Consider the following 25,313-nt stretch of genomic DNA (forward strand, 5'->3'; position numbering starts at 1 on the left):
AACGGCTAGTATTACGCCAATACCTGGAGTAAAATGCAGGTAATCGATGGTTATATTCACTATCAAACCAATTAATTTCATAAGGACCCAAACAGGGAATTCAAATATTCAAAAATATGTACTGCATAACGGCAGTCATCAGTATTTATGATATGACTTATATAGTCTGCAATTTCATTCTTTGCCCTAGGTATCCATTCAACCTCTTAGAACAAGTGTGCTTCAACATATTTAACATGAAAATAAAATTATGTAACAGAATTGGAGGGTCCATATTATTAAAATCTGTAAAGATAGTTTCGATTGCAATTTAAAAATTAAAAAAAAAGGAATGAAACCATTGTCATTCCCTTCATGTTTCTCTGGTGTGGAACAGTTGCTATGTCAACAAACAAGACAAGTTATTACATGTAGCCATGGTTTAATTCATAAAAAAAGTTAATTTGCACATATTTTAAATTTTAGACTTTTGCATGTCTGGTTAAGATATTGATCTCATATTTCATACTGTTCTGAACTACTAAACAATGCTGACAATATAATATATATATTGTGTTCTTTTGATTTTTGTCGTAAGCATATCAATATTTTTATTTCCAATCATTTTTATCAATGATTTCATTACCATATATATTTTACCAATTGCATCACATGATCATAATTTTTGAAATTAAGTGATAAAATGCAGATTATATTCTGCAGTCAGTTTTAATATGAAGTGACAATTATATATAAAATGCTGATAAAATTCTCCAGTTTTAAATATTTATTAGATAATTTGTTTTAACAGTACCCAATAAATTGTTCTTAGGTTTTTGGACTGTTTAACAATGATACTGTTGTGAGGAATTTATAGAAGTTCAAGTTTAATTTGTTTTATTTTAAAGATTTAAAGAAAAAGTATATTTCAGCATTATTAAATAAAAGTATTTTTTTTTACTCATGATTTAATCTTCACAGAACCTGTGATTTACTGTGAATTCAATACTTTTGATAATATTTACAAGAACATGTACTATTGTTCATCTACTTTCAACATTTTTTTTATCAATATCGTAACCTGCTGAATGATGTTTTAAGCGAATTCAGATTACAGAAAACCAATTTGATGTGTGTATTCAATGAACATTAGGTTAGGGATAATTAAGGGTCTGGATTTGGGTATAAATTTCTGTTTTCCATTTATCTCTATTCTTCATCTTATTGACCCATTATTCTCAATTCTTTATCTTATTGACCCATTATTCTCAATTCTTTATCTTATTGACCCATTATTCTCTATTCTTCATTTTGTTGCCCGTTATTCTCTATTCTTTCTTTGTTTTTTTCTCTTGACCCTTTTCCCTCTATTCTGTATTGACCCATTCTCAATTCTCTAAACCTATCCAGACCCTTGTGGTTTATTGTGCAATTATGTTTATAAAACCAGTTCTGTACCTCTTTGTATTTTTTATGGTGCTTTACTGTAGATTTCTCTAAATGTCTTTTAACCTATTGTCGCTTTTTTCCAAAAAAATTATTGAACTTTGTTTTCCTTCTTGGTTGATCTATGAAATTTTATAATCAAACTTTTTTAAATTTTGTGTAAATTTTCAATTAAGATATATATACATTTTAAAATTTGATAAAATTAAATTTTTAATTTGGATAATTTTAAAAAATATTCATTTTTTTGTAACAGTATCTTTTATACATCATTAGATAATCAATTTACAAGTGTAACTTTAACCCAAAAAAGATATAAAGGTTTATGTACTATGAAATGTATGTAAATATTATTTTATTTTGTACTGATATTTCAGATGCTGTCGTTGACATGCAAACAAATATTATACTCATTAATCGTTTGGTTGTAGAATATGTTGAATGAGCTGAATTTAAACAGACTGGTGTAAACTTGTGTTTCAAAACAGGTTAATTTTATTTTTTCAAGGTCAAGAAAAAATATGTTTTATTAAGGTTTGATGGGAAAGTACCGAGCGCTTGATTTAAATTAGTAACACACTTCACTTTTTGCTTTTGACTTTAGAATTAACAGGTTTTAATTAAGATAGAAACTTTTATGTTATTTATAACAACAATTTTCATAAGAAGCTGAATTTTAGTCGAAATTTCATACAGTTGATTTGTTTCAAGACAAGAAAAATTCTTCTCAAAAGTATTATTGAAAATTGAATTTTAGTTGACATTTTTTAACAGTTAAGTTATTTTAAGACAACAATAATACTTCTCAAATGTTTTATTGAAAAAGTTCATTTTTGTTTTACGTGTATAATTTTATTCCAGTTTTCATTGTATGAATGATAAGTGCAGAGAGAGTTATTGTATTTTCTTATCATTGTTAAACATGTAATTGACCAGAAGGATATTCTGGACAATGAATATAAAAAAAATTATGAAAAACCATTCATAAAAATATTAAAAAATTAAATTGATCTTGTGTTGCATCATTTTTAATACCAGTCATTCAGCTTTTGAGGTATGGGTATAAGTTGGATTAATTTGCCATTTCAGATTCTAATAATGAAAGGCCCAACCATGACAAAAATTTAAACAATTCCAACAAGAAAAAGAACAGCCTGATTTATGATGAAACAATAAACCATGAAAAAAACTAATATGAAAGACAGCAACCATAAACAAACACTAAATTACAGGCTACTGTCTATTATTTTAGCTAACAGAAACATACTGAATGTTTCAGTTAGCTAATACTTACAAAGTACACTCATCCTGTATATATAGATATAAGAATATGTGGTATGAGTGCCAATGAGACAACTCTCCATCCAATTCACAATAAATAAAAGTAAATCATTATTGATCAAAGTACGGTCATCAACACAGAGCCTTGGCTCACACCAAACAGCTAGCTATAAAGGACCCCAAAAATGACTAGTGTAAATCCATTGAAACGGGAAAACTAACGGTCTAATCTATATAAAAAATGAGAAACGAGAAACATTTATGAACCACATCAACAAACGATAACTACTGAAGATTCTTGACTTAGGACTGGTGCAAACAATTGCAGTGGGTTCTTGAAAACGTTTAAATAGGTATCAACCTTCCCCTTATCTCAAACAATAGTGTAACATCCCAACATATATAGAAAGACAGACTATGAAATATCAATTAAAATGGCTAAACTCAATCAGAAGACATATCAACACAATAACAGTATAATAAAAGACTTGCCATGGCACCACTTACCAGAATTAGGAATATAAATTATGTTATACTTGTACACTCAAACCTGAACAGTACAGTATTTGTCATGTCACAACTCACCAGAACTACGAATATCAATGATATTTCACTAGTACACCAATCCTGTGTAGTACAGTACTTGCCATGTCAGAATTCTAAGTAATAGAATATCAATTATATATATATATAGAATATCTTTTATATTTTATTGTTAATACTTATATATGCATATGGAAATATATTGTAAAGCGCTTAGGGTAATTTTAATATTATATAATGCGCTGTTATAAATACTGTATAATAATAATAAATAATTATATTTCACTAGTACACCCATCCTTTGTAATACAGTCATGTACAGTACTTGCCATGTCAGAATTAAAAGTTTTAGATATTCCACTTGCACACCCATCCTCTATAGTTTGTGTCCAGTATTTGTCATGTCACCACGCACCTGTATCTAGAATATGAATGATATTTCACTTGTATACTGATCCTGTGTAGTACAGTACTTGAAATGTCAACAGTATCAGGAATATCTTTGATATTTCACTAGTACGCCAATGCTGTAAAGTACAGTATTTGCCATTTCAGTAGTATTAGGAAAATCAATGATATTTAAAGAATACTCATCCTGTATAGCTGTACAATATTAGATGTGACAGCAGTATGAGAAATATCATTTTTTTTACCAGTGTAGTCATCCTGTATAGTACAGTATTTGCCATGTCAGAATTATTTGAAATATCAATTATATCTTACTAGTAGTTCATCCTATATACTAGTTAGTAAAATATCAATGATATTTCACCAGTACACCTATTCTGTATACTAGTTAGTACAGTACTTGAAATGTTGGACGTATTTGGAATATCAATGATATGTCAAAAGAAGCTCATCCTGTAGATAGCAACAGAGACATATATATGTGTATACATGTATATGTCTCTGATAGCAATAACAGACGTAGTAAGCTTGATTAACAATGATAATCCACCAGTACACCCATCCTGAATACGAATTGGTACTGTTGCAGTGAATACTTGCCATGTCTGTAGTATTAGGAATATCAATGATATTTACTTTGAGCTAACCCTCTGTACTAGTTAGTACAGTATATGTCATGTCAGTGTTTGAAGTACCAGGCTAATCCGGTATGGTAAATTACTTGTCATTCGAGTTGTATTGATAGGATTATAAATGATAATTCACCACTCCAGTATGTACAATAGAGTGTGGGCCTAATTGCCATGTCACCAGATTTGCGTGCGAGTTCATTGCTGAGAAATTTATATACACAATGTATATGGTTACATTTCCATAAAATGTCAGGATTCTTATCATTTTTGTATCATAAAATCGCGTCAATTTGGCAGTAAGTAAGTCTTAGGCATATTTATTTACCGTAAGTCAAGCCATTCAATTGAGAAAACTAACAAACTAACTTCAAAACCAAAAAGTCCTTCTTTTTTGACCGGATCAATGCATTTGAACATGAATAGAGACATATATAATTGGAAGCCCGTTTATCCTTGGTTAGGAACCCCCTTTTTATAAACGGTCTAGATCCGCCCATGTTAGTTGTATCTCCTAAAAAACACCAACCCAAGTCCGTTTCTGATTTTTGTTTTGCTCTAATCCGGCGTGGCATCATCAACATCGCCGTTCTTTATTCAAGAGAGACAGTCTTATTTCTTTTTGTAGCACGCGTACACAATTGCCTGTATATGTTTCGGACCTTTCGAGTAATTGGACCATACGCGTATGGTCATGACCATATATATATGCGTATAATCATATATGACATATATGGTCCGATCGACTCGTGCGCGCATCCATCATCGGGTCAGACCATATAATGTATATACTCGTTTGGTTATTAAAACTTTAACTGTAGACTGTATGTTAACTTGAAAGAAAAACTAAGTCTGTTTATAAGCATTATACGGAAAAACAAGAACAAAATTTTAATCAAATTTCCTTCTAGATACTAGCTTTTGATCATAAACAAGCTTCTGTCCAATTGTTTTGTACAAATCCATGATAGTTTAAGAAATTTGTTAAATTTTTAAAACTTTAACCCCAGAGTGAATGTATTGTTTCCTGGCAGAAATACTATGTCCATTTATAAATAAAATACGGAAAAAAACGGATTTTTGTTACAAAATTTACTTCTGGATACTGTGTTATGATTATAAACAAGCTTCTGTCCAAGTTTGGTAGAAATCCAGGATAGTTTAAGAAAGTTATTAAGATTTCTAAACTTTAGCCACAGAGTGAATATTTGTGGACGCCGCCGCCGACGACGGAATGTAGGATCACTATGTCTCACTTTTTCGACAAAAGCCGAAGCCTCGACAGAAAAACAAATAAAGTACGAAGTTGAAGGGTTTAAAAGATAGAGATCGATTCTGGGGAGCATTAAACAATCCATTTAATTCTTGTAAAGTTAATTTGGTTTATAACTACGTCATACTTAACGGAATCTGATCTTGAGGACAAATATTTTTATGGACTTTTGCCATTTTTTGCAGTTCGTCTGAGCGGTTGTAATTTGAACCGTAGATGCACGTGGAATTGATTCCAAGAAGTCGCTAAACATTTACGAGCTCTAACGTCATGGACATTTTATATCCATATTACGAAATACCTGATCCTAAATGTTCAGTTAATTTTTTTCAAAGATTGTCATCTAAAGCAAAACTCACAAGGACAACATAAACAAAACAGTGCCATAAAGAATTTTAATTACTGCTAACGTTTGATTCAAATAATGATATAACATATGAGGGTCTGGATTTTTTTTGGAGGGGAGGGGTTCTTCATTTCTCTATCCTTAAAAATTCTGTGTCATTTTCTATATTCTTTATTAATTTTGCCTGTTATTCTCTATTCTACATATTTTAGCAAACCATTATTCTCTATTCTTAAATAGTTTGAACTTTTTTTCTCTATTCTTTATTTTTTGGCGTTTTATTTTGCACAATCTACCCATTATTCTATGTTCTGTGAAACCCATCCACACCCTCGTGCATGTTGTTTCAAGTAATGGTATTTCACATAAAGTAGTATTTAACTTTTAAATATATCTCGTTCCTTGAATGTTTTTGTCCATTTTATCAATATAGGAATCAGTTCATTAGTTTTACACTGAATAAGTTGTCATTTCTTAATACATTGGTGTAATTCGGAATATATCATGTATGGAAATCATAGATTTTTCATGTTTGTATTTCGAGGAATAGAACTGTACAATACCCCTGTCTAGTTTGTTTGTATTTCAATAGATTCCAAATACGATTGATTGATGACGTGTGAAACTAGATCGAATCCTTGACTGAGCTTCTCTGAAAAGCAAATCTTCGCTTTTGAAATATTAATAGATATATCATTATTTCAAATTGTATACATCCTATTAATACCAGATTAATACAAAACAATGTTGTTTAGTCCTTTAATAAAGTTAGCTTTCATGTATTTTTTTTTGTAAACATGTTCGCCGGTCTGTAGATGATATCCAAGATAAGTACAACATAGACTTAACTACGCTACCAGCGAACATCAAATTAAAACATTTATTTTGTAATTACAGCAAGCTTGTTTCTAACTTTATTTTGAACTGTTTTACCATCAGACAATCTGTGATCAACTAATAACGTGCCTTGTTATAAATTGCGTGTAAATTTGAACTATATTTACTTATTTATTTTATTTTCAATAATAATACACAATGTACAGTGCATCATAAGCCTATTTGGCTGGCTGAATATTACTTATATATGAATGTAATTTTGTTATAATTCAGGTTGCACTTTAATATTAAAATATTCATTCATTCATTCATTCATTCATTCATTCATTCATTCATTCATTCATTCATTCATTCATTCATTCATTCATTCATTTCATTCATTCATTCATTCATTCATTCATTCATTCATTCATTCATTCATTCATTCATTCATTCATTCATTCATTCATTTATTCATTCATTCATTCATGTAGACCTTTTTTTTAATTTTATATTTGACATGGTGTTTTTAGTTTCTCTTCGAGGTTTGAAAGTCCACTTGGTATCTCGCGTCTCTTAAATAATCATACTAAATCTTATTGGAGGGATTTTAACTTTCATTTTATAAATACAAGAAGAGATTTTGGAAGCGTCTCGTCAACAAATCTTTCCACATTCGACAAATAATTATAATTTCTATCAATTTGAACTTGATCTGTGTTTTGTGGTGATAAGCATCTATACTATTAAACGAGAAGACCTCATTTTGTGTGTCGCTTCTCTTCCTTCCACACTATACTATTAAACGAGAAGACCTCATTTTGTGTGTCGCTTATATTCCTTCCACAATAAATTAATCATCATATCTCTGTGTTCTAACGGTAACATGCATAGTCGCATTTGTCATCCGTTCTTATGATTATTCAGATTGAGTTAATTTGGGAGAAAAACGATAAAATAGGTGTCCGGATATTGTTTCCGTCATTAGACTGAATTTTAGTCATAGATAAGACTTCCGGTTTTAAACATGCCCACAAGAATAACCAATCGTATGACAGATTACAAAAATGAAAAATAAATAAGCCAATCAGAGCGTTCTCCATATCATAGTGTTTAGATCGCAAGAACCACAACTATTATATCTCCTTATAGAGACAAATATTTTTCGCGTTTATCCACAAGTAAACTACGACTATATCACAATAATATATAGAGACTCTCTGTATTTTGTCTACTGTTTTCTTTGAAATATTTACTATCTAAGGGGTCATACCAGTTGCATATATATATATTGAAATAAGTAAAACATGTGGAAACAAAAATGTGTCAATAGTATACGGATGCCACAACGGCACTATCATTTTCTATGTTCAGTGGACCGTGAAATAGGGTAAAATCTCTAAATTGGCATTAAAATTAGAAAGATCATATCATAGGAAACATATTTACTAAGTTTCGAGTTGATTGGACTTCAACTTCATCAAAAACTACCTCGACAAAACCTTTAACCTGAAGTGGGACAGACGGACGGACAAACGAACGAACGGACGCACAGACTAGAAAACATAATGCCCATAAATGGGGCATAACAATTTATTGTTGAAAGTAAAAGTAGTGATTTGGCCAAAATGAATGTAGGGTAAAGATTAGAGGGAGGCAGGAGTTTTTCGGGACGTCGGGATCGGGTGTTTTCGGGATTGATCCTTACAGAAATCCAGAAAAGCGCTTCGGACGCAATAAATTATTAAACGTGTTGTTTTATATTTTTACGGGATCCGGGAATATTTTTTTCGAATTTTGGGATGTCGACCACCACTCAAATTAGCCTTAGTCATTTATACCAATTGATCTCTGATTACGTTATACTCATATGTAGTATATAACGTAATCAGAGATCAATATTTTGATTAGATTGCATTTATACAAGATTCAAATCCTACCATTGGCATGTTAATAGGGCTCCCAAAAGGAAAAGCACAGACGGATTGTCCTAGAAGCATGTTTTATTTGAATAATAATGGTCTATAACCAGTTTCATTTATTTCATGATTGAAGCGGTGAAATTTTTTAATTTAATTTGACTTTTACCAAAAACTGCACTGTAGCAAAGGGGAAGAATAATTGTGGTATAAGGCCAGAAACACGAAAATAATTGAATTTGACAGAAAGGAAACGAATAACGGTCTTTGGAAAAAAAAGGGAGAGGGCTCTTGATACCTTATATGAAATTCTCCAGACATAATATGTTTACAAAAATTCATCCTACAACTGTTTACAAGCTGTATATGCCCGCGATTTCGCGGGTGTATTCTAGTTATATATAAATGTCATAAAATTTCGTTGAGGCAAACAAAAGTTAGAGAACAGAAACTAATTTTGGGACGTATGGACGTACGTTCAGACGGGAAAAGTTAACTCTTATGCACCCTCCTCTGCGTCGGGGGCATACAAAGACATATTTAGGTAGCTGGCATGTCAAATCTGCTAGTAGTCCTTTGTTAATTTATGTATCATTGTCATTTGCCGGCTTATTTTCTTTTGTTACCTATTCGTACATCGGACTCGGACTTCTAGATAACTTTTTTGTAAAAAATGCTGATGATATTTATGCAGTTTAAATTCAAATTGTATAACTTTTAAAGAATTTAACTGTGCGTATTACTATGTGTTTCTTTATTTTACATTGGCTAGAGGTATAGGGAAGGGTTGACTTTTCACAAAACATGTTTAATCCTGCCGCTTCTGGCCTATGTTAGTCGAATCTTAGTCTTCTACGTTTTTTTTTTATTTTAGTTCATTTATATGTTTTTGAGTTTAGTGTGACGTCCATTTTCACTGAACTAGTACACAATTTTAATCAGGGTCAGCTGAGGACCACCTCCGGGTGCGACATTTTCTTGCTGTGTTGAAGACCTATTAGTCTGCACTTTGGTCGGGTTGTTTTCTCTTTGACATATTCTCCATTTCCATTCTCCATCCATTTTATATGTTCATGTATACTAGTTGTAAATTTCGTTCAAGCCATAATTGATTCATTGATGGTTGCACATAAAGTACAGTAGGAAATATCACATACATAATCACAACGATAGAATGGTTATGTGTTATAAAGAGACATTACTTTCTAGACCGATACACGGAATTTATAGTTACATGCTAACTCCCTTGACAGTCCAAGAATTGATAAAATGTCGAGGTTAACTATAGTGATAAAATGTCGAGGTTAACTATAGTGATAAAATGTCGAGGTTAACTATAGTGATAAAATGTCGAGGTTAACTATAGTGATAAAATGTAGAGGTTAACTATAGTGATAAAATGTCGAGGTTAACTATAGTGATAAAATGTCGAGGTTAACTATAGTGATAAAATGTCGAGGTTAACTTTAGTGATAAAATGTCGAGGTTAACTATAGTGATAAAATGTCTGATAGATATATATAGATAAAAAAAAAATATTGATTGAATTTAATCATTTTGCAACCTCAATCCATTTTATAACCTTTTTAGTATACAAAACTTGTATATAAATTGTTTTTTTTTTTTATTTATCAGTGACGGAGTCTGTAGTAATCAAAAACGTCATCAGGATAACTAAACTATGACCCCAAAAGAGAAGAGATATAATAAATATTTTATTTACATTTTGCGTCCATTCCATAACAACAATCGAAATACTTGTTTTTAATTATCTTAACTTGAAATGCATAAAACTATTTCGGAACTATTTCGACTTTTCACATATTTGCTATTTTTCTTAGTAAAGTTTTATTTTTGTTTTCTTAATTTCGTCATATTTAAAAACGATCATATGGGAATACATATTGTCGGTAAACTTTCTGTATTCTTCTGATGTTTCAGTCTCGTTGATATCTCGTTCGGGATTTACTTTCAAACATGTGATACTAGTGGAAAATATCAATGAATTTGAAAATAACATCATAATCAAACTGAACTATGTAAAAAGAAAATTGTGTTGGAGCAATAAATAGCTTTTAAGTAATAAAATTTTCAATTTTATAAACAATCTGGTCAGTGTCATCAGCCAACATATAAAGAAAATGGGTGAAATTTTCAAAGAAATTATTTTATCAAAAATTAATATGTATCCCATATTAATTTTTACTTTTCAAAAGTCTTATATATGTCGTTTTTCAATCATTCGTAACTAAGATGTTATTATTATATGCTTTTTGTTCTAAAAAAAAAGAGAAAAATCCCAAATTTACAGTATAGTTTAACACGAAAAAAACAACACTTAACATAATATAAAATTTTCTTATATTAACACCTACCAATAGTTTTAGAAAATTTTGGCTCCTCAGAGGTGTAAATCCTTAAAAATAAAGCTACAAAAATATATAAGTATCATAGCTTACACATATAATTTATTAACCATATACACATGTATGCAATTGCGATCTATATCTGAATTATGTCGTTGCAACCAATATTTGAATAATGTTGTTGCGACCAATATTTGAACAACGGTGTTGCGACCAATATTTGAACAATGGTGTTGCGACCAATATCTGAACAATCTTGTTGCTACCAATATCTGAACAACAATCCATGTTCTATTCCTACTTGATAAAGCCAATGTGTGTAAATATGTTTTTTGAGAGTTGTAAATGTTTCAGTACGATTTTCTGTGGCAGTTGAAGTAGACAACTTGGTCTAGCGATCTTAACACCTAAATCCATTAGAATCTATCGATCAAGAGAAATATCCAACAGAATTGCACGAATTTCAAATCGACCGAGAAAATGTGCGTCGACAATGCATATAAAAAAGAACATTAAAGTTAAAAATTATTTTGCACTTTATGAACGTACTTTTCAAAATTTTCGTGTGAACACTTTGTATAAGGTTTTATATGTCCATTCCATGCATGGCTGGGCACGACACCTTTCATATACTTATCTTCTTTTGAATGGATTCTTTGTGAATCAGGAACACGTTCTGATTTCGTATTAGAAAGTCTATTTACAAGAGATTGCATATCGTTCGTAGACATTTTCTTCTTTCCTATAAATCGAGTCTTTATGTGGTGATTTGAGCGGGTTTTGAAAATTTCATGAGCACTGCGGTTTGGCATCTTAAGATCATCGTCTGTATGTTGTCTTTTTGGTTTTGAAAGTCTTTCACACAATTCTTTTACTTCAAATTGGGACACAGTTTCAAATCCGGCATATCTAGCACTCATTTTCGAATAATCAGGCAAATTTCTTGGCGGTACGATAAGCTTTTTCTTTGGTATAATTTCTGTGTGCGTTAGTCCTATTTCTACATATAACATGGCCTTTTTTTTATCAAGCAACAAATATTACTAAGTTAGTAGCACTTTTATTGAACACGTTTATATAATGTTATTCAATATTTCGGTAGCGTTTTAATAATTCATTTAAGTATTTTCCAATGAATCATTTTCTTGATAAAATATGCCAGTTGTTTAAAACTAAAACTTCTATTTTTAAACTACAGTCTGAAACAATTGCAAATCGTTAAAAGTATATATTCTTTATGATGAAATAATGATCCACAATGATTTTGAATAGTTATATTTGGTGTCTAAATATAATATGTTTCAATCAGATAATAATAAACAACTGATGCAAAGGATTAAGCCATATTTGAAACACCCATTTAAACGGACATGAAACGGCGTACATACATCAGAGTTACAAATGTATCCCGTTATTGTTTCAGTTATATAATTGTTTATTCAAATTAAATGTTAAAAGAACACAACCACAACAGATTTCAAACCGATAAACTTTACACCCATATTGAAAATTTAATATTCATATAGTTTTTATTTTAGATACCAGGCCATGCATAGCGTTTAAATTTGTTAATACATGATTTAAACCACATTGTTATAAAAAATTATAGTTACTGCAGTACCAAAGTATACGCTATTATTATTTTCCCGGTTTTCTTATGAAGTCACGAAATTAGAAGTATTGTCTGTTAAAATGTAATTCTTGGTATTATTATCATGATTATATGTACTATAACCGATATACCTCTCTGATATGAAGCTGTAAGAAAATTTGTATATTGAGATTTGATCGAAAACCATGATAGTTGGGGAGGATCCATTTAACTTAAAAAAGGTGGGAGGGGTATGGTCTTTTGTCCGAGGCAGATTTTTTTTAGCTCAAAGCGTGAACATGTTTTTGTTTTTTCAACGTTATCAATCATTTTTTTTTAATTAAGGTAGCACAATACAAAGATTTTTCATCCCCAATCAGACATCTTTAAACTGATGTAATTCCACTCATCTTTCTTTAAATTTTATATATGAGGTACCAAAAGAAAGAAGAAGGATTAATCTTTCAAATTACTACATCATTAATAGTTATGTAATTAGTTGCCATATTGTGATGTCTATGCTTGAATGAATTTAGCTTCTTTGTTATTCATAGCATCCCAAAATATTTTATAGATTCTTGCACAAAACAGTTTATGCGGGGAAAACCGGAACAGGAACTAGATCTGAAAAAAAAGTTAACGATTTTGAGTTCATTAGTAGAATGAAAAATTCGGGAAATTTTCCCGATTTTTTTTTTATTGATTTTTTACCCAATTAAATATAACAATGACATTGAAAGCATGATTATTCACGAAAGCAATTAGAATGGCTAGTATCAGTAACAAGACATCGTTAACAGTTAAGATCATGTGCACCATCAGCAGTGAACCGCCAGAGAATACCTCCACCAGAAATATGTAGGGAACCAGACTGTTTCTTGTCAGCACCAAATCCTACACCCTATATTCTACTACAAATAAAACTTTGAAACCTCCAAGACCATATTTAATTTATGGGGTATGCTGATAGTTTATCGTGGACTACCATAGATCAAAAAGAAAAAAATATATTATATTTACATAGTAAAGCAGGAGATTGTGATGTTAAATTAATCGGCAGAGACCAAAGTATTGATTATTTTGAATTAATTCATAAAAGAGGGGCGAAAGATAAGAGGGGCAAACAAACTCGTAGATCGAAAATAAACTGACAACGCCATGGCTAAAAAAGAAAAACACACAACATAGAAAACTAAAGACTAAGCAACCCCCCCCCCAAAAAAAAAACAACAAAAAACAACAAAACACAAACACAAACAAAACGGGGGGGAGGGGGTGATCTCAGGTGGTCCGGAGGAGTAAGCAGATCCTGCTCCTTGTGTGGCATCCGTCGCGTTGCTCATGTTATCACAAACCCAGTAAATAATCTTATTCGGTAGATCACATTCGTGAAAAGGGAAGGGGATTATAGTTACGACACAAGGAACACATATCCGAAATCATCTGTGAAACGATAATTCCATAACGATCAACCCCCTCCCGATGGCATCCGTAAAATTAACGAAGGCATGATTTCAACTTCATCATTTGGAACTCTTAATTTAATAGCTTCCTTGTGATCAGGAACCCTCTATCAAGGCAATCATGATAGGAAATACAAGCCCGGGAATATCGTATCAATTGGGAGATATATACTCCGTATGCAGACGCAGACTTAAATCAGATAAATGGTTAAATATTCAATATTTACCATAAACTTTGTGAATCTAGTCTAACTTAATAAGTGCAAGACACAAAAAAAGAGAAATTAACTGACTGGGCAGGCCGACTTTCGTCTGTACCGGTAAAGAAAATATCCCTGACAGTTTTAACATTTTTTTATTCGAGCGTCACTGATGAGTCTTTTGTAGACGAAACGCGATTAAATATATAATTTTAATCCTGGTATCTATGATGAGTTTATTTACATGTATACACAATTTATCTGAAAAATATGCCAGCTTTTCATAGACATAGAATCTGATTTCAAAAACCTGGTCCACAGCCAGTCCAAAATTGTCAAAAGCAAGCAATCGATAAAATATAATTGTTCCTAAATGATCACATGTCAGTCTTTGGTACTCCGGAAGACAGACCAAACTTCGAATTATAATGAGCCAAGTTACGACTATAACAGCGACCTGTCTGTCTAGCATACAGAATTATCCTGACAGTTACATGTATACTCCACATATCTGGATATTGTGCCAGCTTTTCGTTGAAAAATTAAGCTGGTCAAAATGGTGCCACCACAAGACCAACTTCTGTATAAGCAAGCAATCGATCAAATAAAATTGTTCCAACATAATCGCATGTCAGTATTTGGTAAACCAGGAAAACAGATCCAACTTCGAATTATGGTGAGTCAAGTTACGATTTCAGTGTGTTAAAGAAAATAGAAACATCACTAGAAAAGATGACTGCTATGGAAACCTTTCACAAGCAGGAAATTGAAGACATTAAACAGCAGCTTCATCAACAACAGCAGACAAAGCCTACCTACCAATTCAACCGTTCAAACAACAGAACGCAATGTATTCACATACAATTGCGTAACAGAGAGAACAAACAAGACAGTGAAAAACACTCACCATTTAGTGTACTATTGTGTGTCTGTGTGTCTGTTTGTCTGTTTTTTTTAAACCATGATGTTGTCAGTTTATTTCGACTCATGAGTTGAATGTACTTCTGGTATCTTTCAACTCTGTTTAAGAGAATATTTTTCTGACTTGATACGATATTCCCGGGCTTGTATTTCCCAAGCATGATCTGCTTACTCTTCCGGAGCACCTGATCACCCAAATTTTTGATTGGGTTTGTGATGCTTAGTCTTCAGTTTTCTTGTTGTGTCTTGCGTACTATAATTTGTTTATTTGTCTTAATTTTCTTTGTTTGGACATGGCGATGTCATTTTACTTTCGATCTATGAGTTTGACTGTCCCTCTGGTATCATTCGCCCCTCTTTTGAAAGGCACTGGAGACCCTATATTTCGCCTTAAACAAATAAAATAAAAAGCTTTCTATTTCTGTCATCGGTTTTGACACCTACACCGAGACTGTCCTGATTTATCACGCCCATTAGTAACAGTTAATACAGACCAATTTACAAGAAAGAGAAGGGTTACACCATGCAACACCTAATTTTAAACACTATTTAAAACTACAACAACAATCCACCTGTTATGTGAACAACCCGTTGAAAACATGTAAAGCATTATTTGTTTTTTTGATATGGCGAATCTAATTATGTATTGTTTGGCCCCATTTTCAAGTTACATTAAGGGCAAAAGTGTCGACATTTAAACTTATCCGTGTATTTAGATTTTTCATTTTGGACCCGGGTTTTAAATTGGTCTACAGGGTCTAAAATTAAATTCACGTTTTTTTTTGGATATGTCAAATCGAGATTTTTTTTTTAAAGTTTTGGTATAGTTTTCAAGTTGATTCAGATTGGGGTCCAGATGAAACTTTGTGGGGTTTCAACCAAAAAAATAAATATATAAGGTTCTTTGATATGCTGATTCAAACCATGTATTCAGATATTGAATTTCGGGGCCCGGTATAAAATTGGTAAATATCGGATTACAAAGGGTAAATAATTAAACTTCAGGGGTTCTTTCATATGCCGATTCTAACCATATATTTAAGTTTTAGATACTTGACCATAATAGGTAAATGTCCAATTTTAAATTTTAGGTTCTTTGACCACATTCATTCTGTGTCAAATACTTATGCTGTGTCAAAAATCTAATCACAATCCAAATTGAGGGCTGTTTCATGCGTGAATGTTGTGTCCGTACTTGCCCCAACTCTACGGTCATATCAAACTGCGCTCTGTGCGTATTTCATTATAGTTTATCTCATTCATGTAAATCAGTTTGGATACTTAAAACGAGACGATCGTTGTTAGTTTTATTTTTTTCCACCAATTTCAAAGTCAGGAGTCCTTTATTGATTGCTTGTTACTGTTTGCTGTTTGCGTTATCTGGTGTTATTTAAAGCATGCATCAGACTGCTGTTTATAATCAATTTTTTATTTGAAGTTTGTCATGACGATACTGGTGTTCGTTTTGATCATTGTTGAAGAGACTCAGTGGCTGTATTATGGCTAGTTGCTTACATCCACTGCATTTGAATGTTGGTGGATAGTTGTCTCATTGACAATCATACTACACCCCCTTAATGTTATATAGGTTTCAATTCTGTAAATATAGACAATGCAATTTCCCACAGGAATCCCTTTGTGGCTAAAACTGTGATACTTTTACTATGAAGTTCCGTGAAAAATAATATCCCTGAACAGAAAGTTTATATGCACTACTATTTTATTCAAAGTTAAAAATATAGGGCTGTGCGTCGTATATACAACATTTATATGCCCTGAACCTCTAAGAGTTTAAACTTATACTTAAATTCTATACTACCCTTACCTCCATGTTTGGACTTCCTAATAATAAAAATTTAGGCGCTTCTATGTTTTTCTATTCTGGTTACATTCCCAAGTGATGTCTCTATGAGATGAAACACAGATATCATAAATGGGAACCAGTACGTAAACAAATTAACATATCTTTGAATATCATAAATCTCCCTAAAAGAGTCGTGGTTTGTGAAACAGCTGTATTTACAAAGTGCAACCTATATAGAGGCCAAAGTAAACTTTTGATCAAGTTCCGTATTGATTGATACAGACTTCGATGACTTTTTTTTTTATTATATTCATCAAGTGGAACTTTTATTAATATTCACGGTACCAGTTTTACTGCACCAGATGCACATTTCGATACTTGATCTTCCTTCGTTGATTACCCAAGCCGAGATTTTGAAACCATAAACTCACAAAACATTGAATGAATTATATTTTAACAAGAAAGGTACTCCTAATTTATAAGCTGATGAATTACTACTAGAACTTAGAAATTATTTTTCAGGGTTCAGACTGGTATTTCGACAGAAGATACGTTATAACTGTCACCGTAAGAGCACTCGATTTCATTGTAAATACAACTGGTATTTTAAATTTTCTGATTCAACAGATTCGATTTTTGTTAAGAATTTCCTGATGAAAAGCTACAGCTACATAAAAAAATTAAGGCTAAAGTTCAATTCATCTCTACAGGTATCCTTGTGCTTTTACTTGCGTAAAAAGGTGTAAACATACACTGTGACACTACCGTTAGCGACTTATTATCGGCTGTTAACTTTGTGCCACGTGTTGAGCAGGAATTGCTTACATTTCCTGATCACTTGAGTTCTCCCCGGTTTTTGATGGGGCTCGTGTAGTCTTCATTTCTTTTATGTTATGTTTTGCTATTTTTTGTCCACCTTTCATTGTGTTTGTATTTAGCATTGGTATTGTTTGTGTTATTAAACATATGATTTGTGAATCCTTCACATGTTCATGTCATCAAATGTTTGAATGGCTTAAACAACGTAATCTACAATCTATAATTATTTTGATAATCTACACTATATAATTTTTTTTATATACATAATGCACACGAAATAACACACAGTCCTCTAAAAGAGGGGCGAAAGACACCACAGGAATTCAAACTCATATGTCGAAATAAACTGACAATGTTATGGCTAAAAAAAAAAAAAAAAAAAAAACAAGCAAACTATGGTACACAAAACACAACATAGAAAACTCAAGACTAAACAACACGAACCCCACCAAAAACTGGGGTAGATTTAAGGTGCTCCGGAGGGTTAGCAGGTTCTGCTCAACATATGGCACCCATCGTGTTTCTCATGTTAGTACAAACCAGGTAACATGGAGCTTCTAACCCGTTCGGAGCACATACATTCACCCGGGGAGGTGCAGTCCTAATTTTTAAAGAAGTGTTTTAAGAACCTGTTCTTCCACTTTTCGTTTATTGCAATGGAGTTGTCAGTTTTTCTTCGACATAAGGTTTGAGTTGTAACTTTTTGTTGTTCACCTCAGTTTGTTTTAAAGTATATTGCATTGATACAAAGGCAACATGTACAAAAACTGAGATTCTACTACCATTGCACATTATCATCATAGGGAAATAGACAACTTACTGTTCCTTTTCTCACCGACACTTACGGATAATGGAGGTGTGTTGAATCAAACTTTTAAATGCTCTTATACCCCAAAAGAGGGGTAAACGATACCAAAAGGACATTCAAACTTATAATTCGAAAAAAAAACTGACAACACTATGGCTAAAAAAGAAAAGGTAAACAGACAAATAAAAGTACACAAGACACAGCATAGAAAACTAATGACTAAGCAACACAAACCCAACCAAAACTGAGGGTGATCTTATATGCTCTGGAAGGATAAGGAGATCCTGCTCCTCATGCGGCGCCCGTCGTGTTGCTCATATTAAAACACACCCGGTAAATATACTAATTCAGTAGGTCATATTCGTGAAAAGGGAACGGATTGTAGTTACCACATAAGAAACATAACTGAAACCACCAGTGAAACGGATTTTTCAAAACGGTCAACCAACTCGTGATGGTGTCAGTAAAATTTACAAATGGATTATTTCAACTTCACCATTTTGAACTCTTGGTTTAATAGCTTCCTTGTGAACTTATCAACTATACGAGGAAAGAAAATGGAACAACATAAACATTGAACTGTTACAAAAACCAACATACACAGAAATGGACTATGTGATAACAACATACAATACGTCATAAAGAATATCAGTGAGTAAAATGAGTAAGTCCATATTACTTTATAAAGAATATCAGTGAGTAAAATTAGTAAGGCTACAATATTTCATAAAGAAAATCAGCGAGTAAAATTAGTAAGAATTCAATACTTCACAAAGAATAGCAGTAAGGATAATTATTAATGCTTCGTTACTTCATAAAGAATATCAGTAAGTAAAATATATCATAAATGAATTCAAAGATAAAATATTCAAGTTAGCATTACGGATAGTAAAAAAATGTACAGAGTAGAAATATGTTACTACCCAAAAAAACCAACAACAGAAAAAAAAAACCAAAAACATTTACTTTTTTTATATACATATTGTGTTAAATCTATAGACTTGATGTGAGCAAACAAGGGTTCGAAAAATACACACAATATTATAACAAACAACATATACAAATAGATCCAAAATAAATATTTACTTGATGGATTTAACCAGATCACACACAAGAATTCAATAACTTTATCTTAGTACTTGAAAGAGCATAGATCATTTACATGGACATTCAATGTTATAAAATCTACACATGCAAAAGAGGCAACTAATAGCAATTCGTTCTACAAAATAGAATATTCCGTATCTATTTACTGTTAAAAAAGGAACAATAATAACACTTGTCAACAAAGACAACAATGACTGTTAACCATGTAGAACTGTATAACAAAAAAAAACCCAACTACATGTAAGTAGCAGTACTTACATGTAGTTGGGTTTCTGTTGGTAAATCTAAGTTAGCGCTGTAGTTAACTGCTGTTTGGTAATTTTAGAAGCGTGAGATCTGACTTTTGCCATTTTCAATTTTTTAATTGTATCTTTGCTACAGTCAATTGACAGAAATAAAAATTGATGAACTATATTATCAGATTATTACATGGCATTTTTCATATCGCATGTATTATCAGCCCTAGGTTTAATATCAGCCTAAGAGCCGCATGGCTCGAGGGCTGATGTTGACCGAGGGCTGATAATACATGCGATATGAAAAATGAGTTATGATCTTTTTATCATATGCTTCAACAATGGAGAAAAATAACAGATTCATATATTGATCCTTTTACGTGGTTCCCAAAAAGAAGTTCAAAGACTGAAAGTTCACGGACGTAAGACCCCAAATTTAGTACATTCGATATGAAATTTTTCTATCATATGCCTCTGACAACAGAGAAGAAAAACATTTTGATTTAGACGAATCGAACAACAACAACAAAATTCAACAATATACATAATGAACACTGTTTGGAAAGTCAACTTTTTTTCAAGTAACTTTCTAAATTATGTTTGAAACTGTTAAAAAATGCATTTTACTTAATAATATTTTTTTTTTTTTTTTTTTTTTTTTTTTTTTTAAATTATTTTACACAATATAATTTCCAGTATCCAAATAATTGTTTTGTACACTTTTTTTGTAATGTTTCACGAAAAACGTAGCATTCAGGTGTATTTTCCGGAATTTGCCGAGTATCACCGGAATGCCATGTGATAACGTTACGGAAAGGCATGTGATAACGTTCGATGCATGTGATAAACTTTTTATATCAGCCCGCTAAGCACCAATTCGAAAAATATGGAATTTACTTTGATTTAATGCTATTATCATACAGTAAAAATCATATGTTATTTATTCTAAGTATATGATAATTATAAATACAGTATATGATATTTGCCTTATGATTTATACAACTATGAAACAAAATAACACCAAAAAAATTACAATGTCATCATCCTGTGGGAATACATATTTTATTGTAATTAAATAAATTTGATCCTTAGTATTCAGCTGTTATTATGTTGAAAAGTAACAGAAATTTGAATTGAACATATGAGGTCATAATTGGCATAACAAGTGGGTTCGACAATATCGAAATGTATTTTTATTTTTTGATTTCTTTTGTATTTTACTCTACAAAATGCTTGTGACAAGTTTCAATTTTTGTTTAAACATTTTCAAAATTAGAATAGCAAAATATTAAGGGTTCTGTTAAAAAAAGGGATATAAAGGTAATAGTAAACTCCATCTAAGGTTAACTTTGCTTGATGGAGTTTGTACATTAGTTTCTTAATACTTCCTAAATATAGATCAAAAGTGTATTTAAGACATGACATGTCACAAAGCACGCTCTTCAGCGGGATTTTAACATGCATCTGAATCCCCCTGCACGTTTCCGGACTGCTGCGGTGCAGGTAGCAATGTAGGATGTGAATAACCAAAGCTTGATAGCTTTATCTCATCTGACGCATTATCACTTGAGCTATCACTATCAGTAAAACATCGTTGTTCCAAAGGTGATGCAATTAAATCTGACACCTCTAGTTCATCGATTTCTGCATATTCTTCATCACTCTCCTTTTCTGTTAACATATTCTGGATGATTTCTTCGTCTCGGTGTAGCAATGTAGGATGTGAATAACCAAAGCTTGATAGCTTTATCTCATCTGACGCATTCTCACTTGAGCTATCACTATCAGTAAAATATCGTTGTTCCAAAGGTGATACAATTAAATCTGACACCTCTAGTTCATCGATTTCTGCATATTCTTCATCACTCTCCTTTTCTGTTAACAAATTCTGACTGATTTCTTCGTTTCGGTTAGCGTTATTTCCATGGTTATTTACATTTTGGTTGATGTTTGCTCTTTTACCTTTTTTGTGTGCACAACAGTAAACAATACAAAAAAAGGGTAAAATGCCGGCCCCACACGAAACAAGAATGATAACTACTGCATTCATTATACCTTCAAAACAATAAAAATATGATGCTTAGCAATTTGAAATCAACATCTTACTTTGCTACGTTTGATTTAGTATACATGGCGTCAAAAAGGTCATGTTCAGTATTCAATTAAATCTTTAACTGTAAATTTCCAGTAAGCGTATTATTGACTATTAAATACATGGATTGATAATCTCCAAATTCTATTTAGATAAAGTCGATATAGTCTAGAAAGTCTATTTCTAATTTCTTAACTTTACTGTACATATTCTTCAAATTCAAAAGCAGTAATGTTTCAATGTGTTACTTATAAGTCTGTAGTAGATAAAACATTTAAAAGCAAGGAGAGAGATCAGATTTCAGTAAGTTTAGACAATAAGTAATTTATATGGCCGGAGTAATGCAATAAATGCACTCCATATAAGAACACTATCTGCACAAAAGATGTGATGCATGCAATGACAGTTATAAGCCAGATGATACTAAAGGGACATTTAAACTCATGAGTCGAAGACTAACTGCAACGTCATGACAAAACAAACCACAAAAACGAATGACAATGAAAATTGCAGACAAATTAATGCTTACAAAACATTACAGGAAAATTTAAAGATTACGCTTAGAGTAATCTCAATAAAAAATCATTATAAGAAATTCTGCTTTTGATGTATTGTATCCACTTGTAGACATATATTATACAGGCAGATTATACTGGAACGTAAAAATGGAAAGTTCTCCGCAGTCGCCGGTAGTAATGCATATGTCTCGCCAAAGAGTATTGAACAAAAATAATAAATCATGTGAAAATTATTTGTTATTATTTTTGAATCGTTCAGCAGATGTAAACAACGATCATACTCGACTTTCATCTGACAACCTGACAACGCAATACGACAAACATGTTTTGATTTTCAACTACAAAAAGCATTTTACGGGTAAGGATTATTAGATACATGTTAAGGTAGATGGGTGTTTAAACTAAAAACGATAAAAATTATATTTTATTCGCAAACATGTAGATTTGCAACGTGATATTTCCAAAAATGGATGTAAAAGATTTGATCACATATATAGTTTTTTCAAGCTAGAAGGATGTGCAAAATTGGCAGAGTTTACAAAATCACGTTTGTCTGACTAGAAAGAAAACTAAATGAGTAAGTGTTCAAGCCAAAAACAATTTAAGTAGCTTTTATGAAATGAAAAGAACAATATGGGTCACTCGACGTTTTTTGCTAAAAAAAACAATTAAAAGTTCATTCATTTATTAAATAGACGTATCTTAATTGTAGAGTCTTGTAGGGATACACTAAAAAAGAATACGAAAATAAATAAATAAAAAAAATAACATAAATCACGCAGCTTGATTTGTTTGGTTACAAATTAATTAAATTCATGCATGCCGTTTTTATATTTATACAATTTCAAGAAATCTTTCAAGCTACTATCATATCTGAGAAGGTATATAGGATATATAGTAGTCTTTATGAGTATAGCTTATTACATTGCATTGTTCCTTCATATCAGGTCATGATATAAGCCCAAAATCCGAAAGGCTAAAGGTTGATATAACGCATGAGGGCCATTGAAGGGTATGACATTTGATGCATTTTTAAAAGGTTTTAAGCCTAGTTCTTGTTTCTTTTCTTTTCCTGAATTATATGCACAAACAAATTTTTGTTCATATAATTCAGGAGAAGAAAACAGACAAGAACTATGCTTAAAACATTTAAAAAATGCATCAATTGGTTAATGTGTTTTGCATTTTTCATAATGTATTTTCCTGTTTCAAAATATTTGTTTTTTTATCTCCTTTTTTATGTTTTTAAGTGAAAACGTACCACTGAGGAGTATATTCCGGCATCTGCAGAGAAAGTTTTTTTTCATTTTTCTTGACAGGCGTATCATGTTTTTATTTTAGTTTGAAGTACAATCGCGTACTTCATATTAAAAAAAAAATTCATGTGCAATTCATTATTTTATTTCAATTTTCTTGAGATGTTTATGTTTGGTGTACATGGGCTTGACACTATAGCCAGAAGTATGCCATTTTTTTTCAAAGATGTTCAAATCAACATTATTAAATAGTTTTTTGTTTTACTCCAGAGCATTATTCATAGAAAACAAATATTTTCCATGAATTAATTTTAAGCTCTGATCTTACCTGTTGTACATTCTGTTTCTGGCGGTGAAAATGAATCTGACAAAAAAATGTAAAAAAAAGAAAGAATTTTAAAACGTTATAATAGTTATCAAAAGTACCAGGATTATAATTTAGTACGCCAGACGCGCGTTTCGTCTACATAAGACTCATCAGACGCTCATATCAAAATATTTATAAAGCCAAACAAGTACAAATTTGAAGAGCATTGAGGATCCCAAATTCCAAAAAAGTTGTGCCAAATATGGCTAAGGTAATCTATGCCTGGGATAAGAAAATCCTTAGTTTTACGAATAATTCAAAGTTTTGTAAACAGGAAATTTATAAAAAAAAATAAGACCACATTATTGATATTCATGTCAACACCGAAGTGTTGACAACTGGGCTGGTGATACCCTCGGGGACGAAACGTCCACCAGCAGTGGCATCGACCCAGTGGTGTAAATAGTTATCAAAAGTACCAGGATTATAATTTAGTACGCCAGACGCGCGTTCAATAAAATGATTAATACATACCGATCTTTTAACAATGGACAAAAATGTGAGATTAATTATTACTATTTCAGGAAAATCTGTATACACTATACAGATGTATGTATCAGAAATCAGAATGAAAGTTCTAATTATTGTGAGACCCACCCTGTCTCATTATTTGCAGTCCAACGATTTACAGAAAAGAGCGACGATTTACAGAAAAGAACCGAAAAGAACCGAAAAGGACCGAAAAGAACCGAAAAGAGCATACATATAAATTATTATTTAATATATATACACCAATTTCCCCCCCCTTGTAATAAAGGAATGTATAGTTCAAATTTATTTTGAACATTTATAGGGATATGTAGACTTACAAAAAAAGTTAGATTTCCCTGTATCAGATCAAGGCATTTAAATATTTAAAAAAAAAAAAATCAAAGTGTCATTTCCTTGCTTTAGAAAATAGAATTGTAAAAAACATTTGAAGAAAATTTCAATTCCTGCTACATGTAAACCATGGCAAACTTTAAGATGTTCCTGATTCATTTCAATTTCTTAATTCAATTTACGGTATAAAACGTTGGGCTACATGTGAATAAAAGGAGATAAATCAATAAAAAAAATACATCATTATCTACATATTATAAATGTTGTGCACATCACAGTCATTTCATTTCGTCTTTCAGGAAA

General features: G+C 31.6%; 1 protein-coding gene across 1 annotated transcript in view; it reads right to left on the reverse strand.

Annotated features, from left to right (window-relative positions):
* Positions 1-20,917: 20,917 nt before the first annotated feature.
* LOC139500896 (uncharacterized) overlaps positions 20,918-25,313 on the reverse strand; it is a 213,160-nt gene continuing 208,764 nt past the window's right edge. Inside the window, exons 13-14 of the mRNA XM_071289791.1 lie at positions 24,150-24,185; positions 20,918-22,010 (exon numbers count right to left, since the gene is read on the reverse strand). Coding sequence (XP_071145892.1) covers positions 21,409-22,010; positions 24,150-24,185 — 638 coding nt within the window. The 3' untranslated portion in view covers positions 20,918-21,408. The remainder of the gene's footprint in view (positions 22,011-24,149; positions 24,186-25,313) is intronic.

This window comes from Mytilus edulis, chromosome 13 (genome assembly GCF_963676685.1).
Source record: "Mytilus edulis chromosome 13, xbMytEdul2.2, whole genome shotgun sequence".
Lineage (NCBI taxonomy): Eukaryota > Metazoa > Mollusca > Bivalvia > Mytilida > Mytilidae > Mytilus > Mytilus edulis.